Consider the following 11881-nt stretch of genomic DNA (forward strand, 5'->3'; position numbering starts at 1 on the left):
AAGATGGAACAGGACTGTGTAACTAACAGGGACACTTTGTTCAGGGCCAAGACTTGTACAAATCTTTTAGGGGCTTTTAATAGTTCCCTAATTTTAAATGTCATGTCAAATCATCAGTTCTTTGAAGCCCGTGGAAGTTGAGCGAGATATCATGAGAAAGAAAGGCTTAGTTTTCAGAGCAACATCTAAATTCCTCTCCTTCAGATGGAATAATCTAAATTCTTCCTTATTACAAATGAATAGATAAAATAACCTGAAAACATACAGGTGTAATTTATCCAGTATTTAAGCACTTGGAAGAACAAATCTATATATACCAATATTATAGCATATGGTTGAGTACAAGATTTTGTCTTTTTCTTTTGTTGCTTTAAGTAGGCAGTTGCCCTGTTTTTAAAAAAGAATTCTTCATTCAAATAACTCTTATAGCCACATTAGCTTTTAGAGATATGTAGGAGTATGCATGCCCTGTAAAATATCTTCTTAGTCTATGAGTGAGACCACCTTAGCACAAATAAACTACTATCGGGCCACAAATCTCCTATTCTGAAGAACGGAGCCATTCCAACAAAGGACTGTTATTTCCTCAACACTTAGAGTTAAAGCATCACCTGTAATAGTTCACGTAAGTCTGATGCACAAGCCAGAACAAACAACTTGATTAGCAAAAGCAGCAGTAAAACAAAACCCAAACAAAGCATTTCTATTTTGCCAGTTGTAAACCGAAGGCATGAAGAAACAGTAAACACACACAAAAAAAGTTATCTAGAGCAAAATCTACCAAACATTGAATATATCATGTTACAGAATGTGACAGACTTGCTACAAAGCTTACTTATCTGCACAATTATAAACTTTTAAAGTATTACAGGAGATGCTGTGCAAGCATGGCAGAACCTGATAATCCTAATATAGTCCCAAACTCAGTAACAATAAAAATGACAACAAAACAAAAACAAAAAGCAAAAGAAAACAAAAAACAAACCCCCAGAAACTCAAGGGCAATATGGGTGCATGCATGGAAGCAACATAAAGGAAATTTATTCCAGATCCTTCTCTCCCTCTTTCATACGGTTCTTCCTCTAAACGTGAACGTTCATTAATACTACACCTTTTCTGCTGTTGCACTGCTTCGTGTTTTTAAAAAGAAATCTGAGGTGACATTTTCTATCTTGTTAAAGTCAGGAAGCCTAATCATCTGTACTTCACACTTCTCACCCCCTCTTCCTGTTTCCTTGCCCCCAGTAATCTCTCCCAAACACATCCATATGCTACAAATGTACAAGGGTTATTGAGGATTTACTTAGTGTTGCTCTGTCTTTGGTACAGACTACACATATTTTTGCACCAGTCCATATATGGAAATTAATTTTAACAAGGTATTATTCATCCATTTTCATATTTGTCCATTTCTTAATTTGTCCATAGAATATATCAGCTGCAGACAACTTCCGGTGCATAAACAAACACAGGCATAAAATCTGTATTTGCACAAGCTGGGGCTTAAGCTTCACAAATGGGAATCCAGATGTTATTTACAAATATGACCTAAGATGGACATCCGGTGTCAAGGTGGGGGCGGGAAAAGGCCTGCTTAAGTCGCAATCCATAAACAGAGTGAATTCTTTTTAGGGACATCTGAAGGGCTTCACATGAGCACCTTCCCTTATTTGGTAACATTGTCTAAAATCAGGCACAAAACTCAGATTCCTGGCAAGCTTTCCTGTATCAAGTTTTGTACTTTCCGGGATTTCCCTAAGACCAGAGGCATGCAATGCTTTCTGATCTAAAGGAATCTCAAGAATGAGAGCTCTGAAGGCATCAGCTTGCCTAAGAGTGATTTTATGACAGAGCTGATGGAGTATTATACAAATCAGAACTGCAACTGAGATATCAGGAGGAGATAGAAAGTAGTAAATAAAAAACTAACAATGGAAGTGGACTACTATCAATAGATGTGAATGTCTGCATAGCTCAGAGTCATAAAATTTCCAAACTTACCACAGAGAAGTTAAGAAAAAGATACATCATATATCCTTTTAAAACGGCAACACCCAACACTACTGGGCATTGACAGAAGAGAGAGTTTTTCATACATGCTCCCTGAATGCTTTTCTCCTCAGCTTGTTGAGGAACACAGCCATGTACCTCAGCCATGCTGGAAGAGAAAGAGCAGCAATCAGTGAAATAGATCCTTGTTTACAACCTAGCACTTTATACAAAAAATAGTGAGCTGGCATCGCATTTTGAATAGTTCTTTTTTCTGTGAAGATTTTAAATGATCCTCTATTAGTGGGACAGTGGACTACAAGCTGCCATGAGAACTTGGCCTGTTTGTCCAAACGTATACATTTACATTTTTAGAGAAAAATCCCATGGTTTAAGCAGAAACCTGCAGAATTTCCCAAACACCACGGGACAGATACGGACTCACTTCATGGGCAGAAAGAAACCTTTGCATAGCAGGAGAGAGTCCTTTCATGACTGCAATGGCAGCCATGAGGTAAACACAGCATAAAACAGGCGGAGACAGTCAGTAGAGGAGAAAATAGATTCTGATTTTTTACTTCCTCATAAACTCCAATGGAGTCAAATTTAGTCAGTGCTACCTGAAGGAACAGGATTTGTTCAACTACAGAAGATCTCTTCCAAGGTTCCTAAAATAAGAAATACAGAATGCTAATGATCGACAACACTTGTTTTATCAAGATACAGTTAGAAACACAGGAGCAGGATTCAAATGAATATCAAAGACTAGAACTATTAAACACATGGATGAAGCTTTATCTGGCTATGAGTGTTAAGAGCGAGCTCTCCTTTGCCAGAGATTTCAGTAGAAGCAGGTTTGGACCCAAAATAACACATTCTATCCCTATTGCAGGTTATGGAAAAGAAAAGCTTTCTGATCAGCTTCACCTTGCCCAAGCCCGTAATCTTCCCCTTCAATTGATCTGAGGGAGCAGGATTATTCCTGTATAGTGAATCATTAAACAAACACGCAAACTATGAGATGTTGCCAACGCAACTTCACAAAACGTTCCCTTTCTCAAATTTAAGGGTCTTCTTTATTGGACTGATCTGTGTGCACTGCTTTAAGTTAGGCTATACACCTCCAATTCTGATATTAAAGCTTAAAACCTACGAAACTCCCAGAAATATATATTTTTTTAAATCTCTAACATTACAGTTTTATGTGGATCTGAACATAAGATGATAGAGTCCATGTTATTCATTTGACTCACCACAAATAAACAGGAACCTCAAAATCCAGGCCAAAATAGTAATAAAGTACTCTATAACTTCATTGAAGTTTATGTACCATGTATTTTTATAGAATGTGAATTAATTGCATTTTAGGCTTCCCATGTATACCTTTTTAATTTTTCAAAGCAACATTTTTTTTCCAGTGGCCATAGGAAACAGATGATAGCAACCTAATTTATAGGAATAAATCTATTCTAATAAATAAATAAAACAAAACCAAACAGATGTAGGCTTGAAAAATACACAGATTACTCTTTAAAGTTATTGGAATAAAACACCTGTACTAAGTAACATACACATTTATTTACTACACGTTCCAATTTTGTATAAGCCACCAAAATGTTTAATTGCCAACATGGACACTGGCCAACATTAAAGTACTCTCAAACTTTTTATAGTGTCCTCTCCTTTCACATTATGATAGCAGCCTCAGGCCAGGATGACTGCTTCCTAAATATCTTCAACAGCAAGATTAAACACAAAAATATATAATTTCCAGAAAACCTTACACTCTTTTCTGCTGTAACTATTTCATATATAGAAAAATTGTATATATTTTTCATTTTTTAGTTAAAGGAAATCTATCTGTGTTTAAGCGATATCTTTCCAAGCACAGGTAGCTATAGCTATTGTTCACTGATTTTTAATTCTATAAAATTAATTATAAACTCTGATTTTTTCAAAACTAAAACCAAGCATCTTACTAATGCATGAAGAAGTTTTTGTCTGAGCACTTAAGACTTCATCAAAAGCTGAATGAAAACAACTGCATGAATGAAACTTTCGTTCAGCCTCTCACAAAGGAATAAAAGGACCTTATACAAAAAGATTTGCAGCACCTTAGATCTCATGATAATTGATTCTTAGATGTCTGACAAATGCAGAACCCAATATTAGGTTTATAGATGTTGTAAGTAGTACGCTAGGAGAGTTTACGCTTTTAGAATAAAATTCAAGCCTACCAGCATGCACTAACAGTGCTAACCAAAATAGAAATGGTGCAGTAAGGAAAAAGCCTTACATTCCTGCACATTAGGGGTCTCATTAAAAATATCAGAAAATGGTTATTTATATCTGCTTAAATCTAAACCCTATATCCATTACTGATATTAGGACTCTCTGTCTTTCTTTTAAAAGAAACGAAAAACAGTAAAGGTAATTCTCAGTGCCACCCCCTCCCCTTTTTTTTTTTTTTTTTAAATAAGTCTGGAGTCCTCTCCTAAGGAGCAAGAGGTTGTATTTCCAACTTAGTCTTCTGCTGAGATCATTCAATCTACATCCCCCAGAAGGCTCCCTTAACATCACACTACATATTTTGTTTCAAAACAAACTAAAACACTCAATCTGTTTTTAATCTGTGTTTTTAAAACATAGCCAGAAGAGGAGGTGGCAATAGCATTGTCAAACTTCCACGTACACAGAGAGCCTAAGGTTTATAACATTCAGCCAAAAGCTGGAGACTTCTATTCTGTTCCTCACTCAGTGTGAGCAAATTCAGCCTCACATCGCACACCAAAGAGTGCTGCAAGCGGATCTTGGGGGAAGTCACTCTTGTTTTCAGGCTGAAGCTTTGCTATAACCAGGCAGGGAATTCAAGATGCACTGGGCCAGGAAGAATGCAAGTAGGAACATGATACTTCACAGAGGTAGGACACTCACCTAAAAAAATGGAAGCCTGGAGTCTATTCCCAAGAATGTTTTTATATTTTATCCAATAATTATCCTGATGGTTAAGGCACTCCCCCAGGAGATGAGTCTAGAACTTGAATCCCTTTAGTCAGGGTAGGGAACTGAATTTAGGCTTCCTCACTTCCTAGACAAGACTTCTAATGAGTGAGGTAAAATACAGCCCCTCAGGGAGACTTTAAAAGATGACTAAGAGCCTCAGCTGCATTTTGCAATGCTTTTGTATTTGCCTTAGCCAGGCTCTGAGAATGGCTATTAAGAGTTCCTCAGAGCTACGTTCTGGATGCTAATTAGGTATGGTAGCCCTGGGTGTTGCACTGCACCCTTCTATAAGGAGATGGCCTGTCCCACATATCTAATGGCATAAATCTATCCACCTGAGGATCTTTAATATAAGGAAGCATCAACTGAATTAAGGCAGCTGTAGTTTTCGATAAGACAATAACAGGTGTAGGGATCTAAATTTTATGCAAATTCTGCCTCAGATGCCCCAATCCTTCCTTGCATTTTGCTTCAGATAAGCATGTCTAAATTTATGTATAAAGACAAAACCGTTACTTTCCTTCAAAGTAACGGTCGAATATGCGAGGGATAGGAAGTAGGCTACAAGCAGTTGTTTTATCAGAAACCATCTAGCTGCATCAACCATTTCTCTCCAGTAACAATCAGTCCCATTTTCCCCTGGACTTCTGTACTGAAAGTTAAGTGTTTAATGCTGGAGAAAAAGAACATACTTGTTTTGTCCAATTGTTTCAAAATCCTTTACAATAATCGTCAGGGAAGATGAATTATCCAGAGCAATTCCTTTCAAGTCAAATTCAAGAATCTGAACAAAGAAATGGAGCAACAAGAAATCATGATTACAGGTTCAATGTAAATAATTAACAAAAGTAACATGTAGTGAAATTATTCAGAAATAAATTTTGTTTTTACTGAGAGACAGACCCAAATCAGTTTACGTTTGCAAAAGCACAGTGAACAGTCTTGGATCATGCTCATAACATTCTTGATTTGCCACTTAGGCATGGCAATAACAGAAGACCTCCTAAGTTGTTTAATACAGATCCATTACCACATTTGTAGTTTCCCTTTCCTCATGACTATTTCATGTTCATTCATAAGATCTGGTACTATTCCCACTGCAATACTGGTCAAAAGTCAGTTACTCTTGAATTCAGACACGTATTTGTAGGTTTCCTTTCTTTGTACAAATAGTTGTAAAATGTAACAACAATCTTTGGCTTTCATTTCTGGTTGCGAAGAGCACTACCAAGAAAACCATTTCTCTTAGAAAATCATTACTGCAGATGCAGGATACGATCAGGTCTACCAATCATTCATTAGGAACTTCAATACATTAGTCATCCTGATGTGATGGCTTTTATTCTTAGCATACAATAAAGGATCCAATTATGTACCCATAAATGTGGCAATACAATATCTGAATATCATTTGCTCCAAAATGAATGAGGAAAAAACCACAGGCCACAGAAAAAACAGATATACATCTACTTTTACTTGAAATGTTACACAATGCATTGTGATACAGAGCACAAGATGAATCGACTCTGTGTTTGTTCATGCATTTACAGATACCTTCACTGTCACTAATTTCTGATAATCAGAACTGCACCAATTGACTTACCAATTTTACAAGAGTTTTGGATTATAAAAGACCAAGAGTTGACTGAAGAAAAAATTACCTCATTCCAAACAGGATTGAGTTCACTGTCAATTTTCTTTGTTTTCTTTTTTTCATCTGCAAACACAAATAAAGTGGAATGATTTGCTTTTAGTAAAGCATTACACAAAATATTAGAAATCTTCATTTCTCTTCTCAACCCCCCCCCCCCGAGCTTTAAACCAAATATTCTAACTCTTTTTGTCTCTTCCAGTAGCTGCAGATGTTGCAGTTAAAAAGTCCTTCGGCCAATTTTAGTAGATGTTGAGACTTTTCATTCTGTTTTGTTTCAGAACACTTGTATGTATCCCCAAAAAGCAAATCAACTTTTAGTTACCTCAAACCTTTTATGATCTTTTACTGCAATTTCAGTACTGATGAAAAAGGACAGACTAAAAGGCTCAGAGACATCAAACCCAACAGTAACCCCAGAGTAATGAACTTCAGTAGTAGAGACAATGCATTATATATTTACCATACCTGGGTTACCTAACATTTGTAATTGTTTAACTCTAAAATAACACCACTTGAAAAAAACATAAGAATTAATGCTTAAATATCAGTATTTTCTGTTTTAGATGAGCAACTATTGGCAGAAGATACACATGCACATAAAAGGAAATGCAGCCTTTCTTGAAAAAGGGGTTTCCAGAGATCACGTTATGTAGATGTATCACTTCACTGACTTTTACTATAACTTACAAATTACAGCTCTTCCACCCTTCACAGTGAAGTCTGCATTTGGCCAACCTACAAATCGTGGGACGGGGTAAAATACGTATGTCGTGGCATTTCAATGCGAGTTCCTTCTCCTGGGAGGAATAACACAACTGAAGAGAGAAATAACAACTTAAATGTTGCAAAGGCCCTGTGCAAGTTCCCCTCACCTACACGAATTCTCCTCAAAGGGAAACAGAAATCCAGAGTTACAATAGGTTTAAAGTAAGTAACACTTGATGGCTTTATTTTTAATGTTTAGTTGAACCATACATATACAACTCCAACAGAAAACCTGTCTTGACACAACGCTCGGGAGCACAGAAGAACACTGGCAAACAAGCAGATCTCTAAATATATATCATGTATTAGTGAAAACAAATAAGTATATCTAAGTAAAGCCAGTAACCTAACTGCTGATGTATCAAATGCACAGCCAGTACTAGGAGGCTGGCGTTCAGACACAGTCCTTGCATTTAAGGAACGCAATAAAGGTAAGAGCATTTTTACTGTTTCCAAGTTATGATTATACTTTGCCAGAAGAACTTTGCAGAGGTCCATGAAGCAATAGTAAAGATATGCCACACAGGCAAGTCAGTATACACACTATTTAAACAGTAGACTATGGTGGGTCTTCCTACTGGATGAATGGGATGTACTGAAAGGGGTGGGGGGAGGAGGAAGTCCATACTGCAAGTTACAGTATAGGCTGACTCACATTTCTGTAACAGGAATTGTCTACAATTCATACAGGATATTGACTCACAGCATACCACAAAGGAAAGAACATTCATAACCTACCATGCTGCAGAGTTACATTTTAAAGAACAAAGAACTGGTCAGGCTAGTAAGATAAGCTCAACTTCATGTAGTATAGTAAGAGATAAAGCATTTCTGAACATGAATTTTCTAGAAAATGTGGGGTTTTACATTGTTACTCCATGCCCTCCTACAAATAGGAGCTGGGAACCACTGAAAAGATGTTCTCAGTGCTGGCGGAAAGTAGGAACAGTTGCAGCTGTTTGTAAAGGTCACAGTGAATCACAGGCTTGATCCTGAGTGAACTAATGAATAAAGGGTCTATGACCCCTGCCTAAGCTCAGTTCTAGCCCTTAAACACAAGGAAAGATATGTCTTAAACAGAGGCCAAGACAATTCTTGACAAGGAGTAAGATTTTTTCCACTCTAGACTATCAGTTTTCCTAAAAACAAAAGAGTAAGATTTACGATTCCATTAACAATATGCATATTGTAGATTACAGTAAGAAAAAGCATTCTGTGGTTATGCATTTGTGTGAAAGTTGGATGAAAAACACTGGGAGCAAGCATTATCTGCTAGAATAGTCCTAACTCTGAGATATAAAGGGGCATCACATTCCAGTTCACTAAGTGCCCACAGAACTTCTCTTAACGAAGAAGTAAGATCATATAGTGGTGGCAAACGCAGGATGTAACAAAGAGGTAGACCTCTGAAAACTAGGAAGTGAAAGTTAGGATAATTTAAGCCTCTGCAAAAAAATGAGATATTAACTTAATGAATAAGTACACTCCAATATTTTTTCTTCCACACAAAGGAAGATAAGCTAACACAGTTACATAATGCTATAGGCTTGCTAGAAAATTGTTCTATTACGCACAAATGGAAAAAAAAAGCATTAATCAGGGTGGCCCAACCAAACTGAATGCCATTTCACATCAGTTTTTAGTGCATAAAGTTAAGGGAACGATCAAAGCACTAAGTGACTTAGTACTGACTGTATATACCAGCAGTGATAACTTTTACATCCAAAGACAAGCATCTTACACGTTTCTCTCTGGTTTGATATATCTGACATGCCAAAAGAATTTTACTGACTTAACCATTACCAGTTAGTGCCTTTTCAGCAAATGACAGCACTATTTCTTACTAATTTGACTACTAATTTGTCTCACATACAGTGATGACAAACTCAAAATCCTGCAGTAACAGCACCTAGCTCCGGAGAGCAAAAAAACAGCTTAGTCTGGGGGTGTAGTTCTCTTTGAACAAGGAGTTGTTTTTAAAATAAATAAAAGTTCCAACCCACTGTGCTGATAATAAAAGTGTAAAAGTCAAACACTTGCACAAAAAAAACACCCTATTGTAAATAAAATATCACAATGGAAACTGTTGTGGATTTCCTCATAATATGTACCTAACATACATTACTGTATTAATTTTACTAATTGTAGTTAGTCTATAACTAAGATACAAATACTGACGAAGTCTGTTCTATACACAGATCAAACTGTACTAACACATGTATACGTTTAACATATAAAGTGTTCGCAGAGTCATTTATACACTAATATTTGTAGGATCGTGGTCTTTTTTCCTTCACAGCATGGCTGTAAGGTCTAATCCTGACAGATGCTGAATATTTTAATTGAAGTCTTAAAATTATTGAACTTGTCATCAGCAAAGACTACATAAGCTGAAGTTTGAAAAAGCTAATGAAGAAAACACTGTTCAGTGAAATGTGAACTTCCATAACAGTTTTCTGTCGAGTGGGTAGAGTCCTCTACTACAGGACTTCTCCAAGAATACTCTGGAGTGCAAGAATAGAAATATATACTGCAGGGCTAGGGCCAAAGTCCTGCAAATGCCTGTTTATTCTGGGTTTTCCCCAGTCTGTGAAACAAACTCCCAATTGTGTTTTTTATGTCCTACCAAGGCACATCCACTGGGTATGGACTACAGTTAGTAGAAAGTGCTGCCCTTTGGCATACATCTTCCTAAAAATATAAACCGTTTCCCAGCTTCAAAAGCTGAGGGGCTGAGGGCAGCAGCATATAAATCACCCCCACAAACATGAACAGCCAGAAGTTCAACACATGCCAGATACGATCCCACCTCCTTGCACTTGCAGCCAGGTACTCCAACTACAAATTAAATCCGAGCTCCTCAATAGCTGGCAAGAGCCTGACGTTTTCTGGACCCCTTGAACTGCTCTGGCCAGAAAGCAAAATAATCTAAGCCATGATATGTAGCACAGCCACATAAAAAGAAGTGGCAGGTATAATGAGATATTAAACATTCTACTAGAAAACAGTCATAATCGTGAAGTTCTATTTAAAGCAATGGTTAAGCACATTTGTGAACATCAACAGTCCGAGTTATAGTACGTAACAGACAAATAGGAATTCACTCCTTTAAAGTCTGTTGCGTAATTCCTGTGTTAGGACAACTGTAGGTCTAAGAAACAAATTCCACAATGCAAAAGCAAAAGATCTGTAAATTATATTTACCACGTAACTGGATTGCATTAGAGAATGCAATAGGAGCAAAAGATGAGAGGGAGGAATTAAATTGACACTGAAACGTAGCAAAATAGAGCTCAGATCAAAAGGCAGTATGTTGAATCACTTAAGATTTGATAGAAGCCATGAACCAACTCCAGCCCTCAGCAAAACGTCATGATTTCAGATTTGATTTCTGGAGGTGAGAAACCCTTGCAATGATTTTTCATATTTTGGAGATACCATTTCCATTTCAGCCTATACTTTTGGAAATTATATCCCTAGGAATTAACATAACTAACTGTCACAATTTAGTTTAACGGATTACATGATCCAAAATTTCTTGGAGGTTTCTGCACCTTCAAGACAAATCAATACATGAAATCAAGTCCCTTTAGTTCAACCAAGAGAAGAAACGATGGCAACAGAAACCAGGTACAGAGCACACAGCAGAAAAAAAAAAAGTAAGTTAAGGTAACCTTTAATACCAAAATTAAAAATGGATTTAAATACGCAGTTTGGTTTGTGCTTTTAAAGCAAAGGGCTAATCCTTTGCAGAAGCTTATAAAATGTGTTTTTTTCAGCAGAAGCACTGCTGCCCTGAAAAGAAAATTTTCCGTACCGACACCCTCCACACAGTTCACACTTCATTCAGGTAACTCCAACCTGTCTTATAAAAATCTTTCCTAACATTACATCAGATGTAACTTTATGAAAACACCCTGTTACAAATTCTCAAACACTTACATATGACACTATCCTAAAGAAAGCCTCCTTACTGAGTACATTTATGACAGTTTTCCTTACCTTTAAAAATAACAGAAACAATAGGATCTGGTTTTCCAAACTTAGTTTTAGGGATATTTGTAGCAGATTCCACAATCACCCGAAGCATTGTTTCCAATCTTAACTAAACTTCTGCTGTTATCAAAGAAATTCAAGGAAGTCTTAAGTTTCAGACTCTAACTTCTGGACTGAAACGCTAGCAGGAAGAGGAGGCAGGGAATAGCTGGTTTATAGTAAAGAAGGATTATGGGTGGGTCTGGGACGGGCTAGCTACTGAAGGCTACGCACACAAAAAAAAAAAAGAAAAAAAGCTCTGCGTGGTGAAATCCAGTAATAGAAATGGCTCAGTGCAAAAACGGATGCAAGATTTCTTTTTTTGCTTTTATTCTTAAACTGCATTATATGGCTCTCATAAGTAACCAAGACAAGAGAAATATAAACATAAACAGCATGAATATTAAGCATAACCCCAGCAATCAAGATACATCA

General features: G+C 36.8%; 1 protein-coding gene across 6 annotated transcripts in view; it reads right to left on the reverse strand.

Annotated features, from left to right (window-relative positions):
- The window catches only part of MYOF (myoferlin), a 75687-nt gene extending 64077 nt beyond the window's left edge, over window positions 1–11610 (reverse strand). For 5 of the 6 annotated variants that reach the window (XR_011142152.1, XR_011142153.1, XM_009677790.2 and 2 more), the window contains exons 1-3: window positions 11414–11610; window positions 6654–6709; window positions 5685–5776 (exon numbers count right to left, since the gene is read on the reverse strand). Coding sequence is in view for 3 of the 6 variants with exons in the window: in XM_009677790.2 (XP_009676085.1) it covers window positions 5685–5776; window positions 6654–6709; window positions 11414–11501 (236 nt within the window). In the remaining 3 variants the exon portion in view is untranslated. Of the gene's footprint in view, window positions 1–2001; window positions 2142–5684; window positions 5777–6653; window positions 6710–11413 lie in introns of those variants that run through there. The other variant, XM_068950049.1, reaches the window with a different exon arrangement.
- Between the last annotated feature and the right edge of the window lie 271 nt (window positions 11611–11881).

The sequence above is a fragment of the Struthio camelus genome, chromosome 7 (genome assembly GCF_040807025.1).
Source record: "Struthio camelus isolate bStrCam1 chromosome 7, bStrCam1.hap1, whole genome shotgun sequence".
Lineage (NCBI taxonomy): Eukaryota > Metazoa > Chordata > Aves > Struthioniformes > Struthionidae > Struthio > Struthio camelus.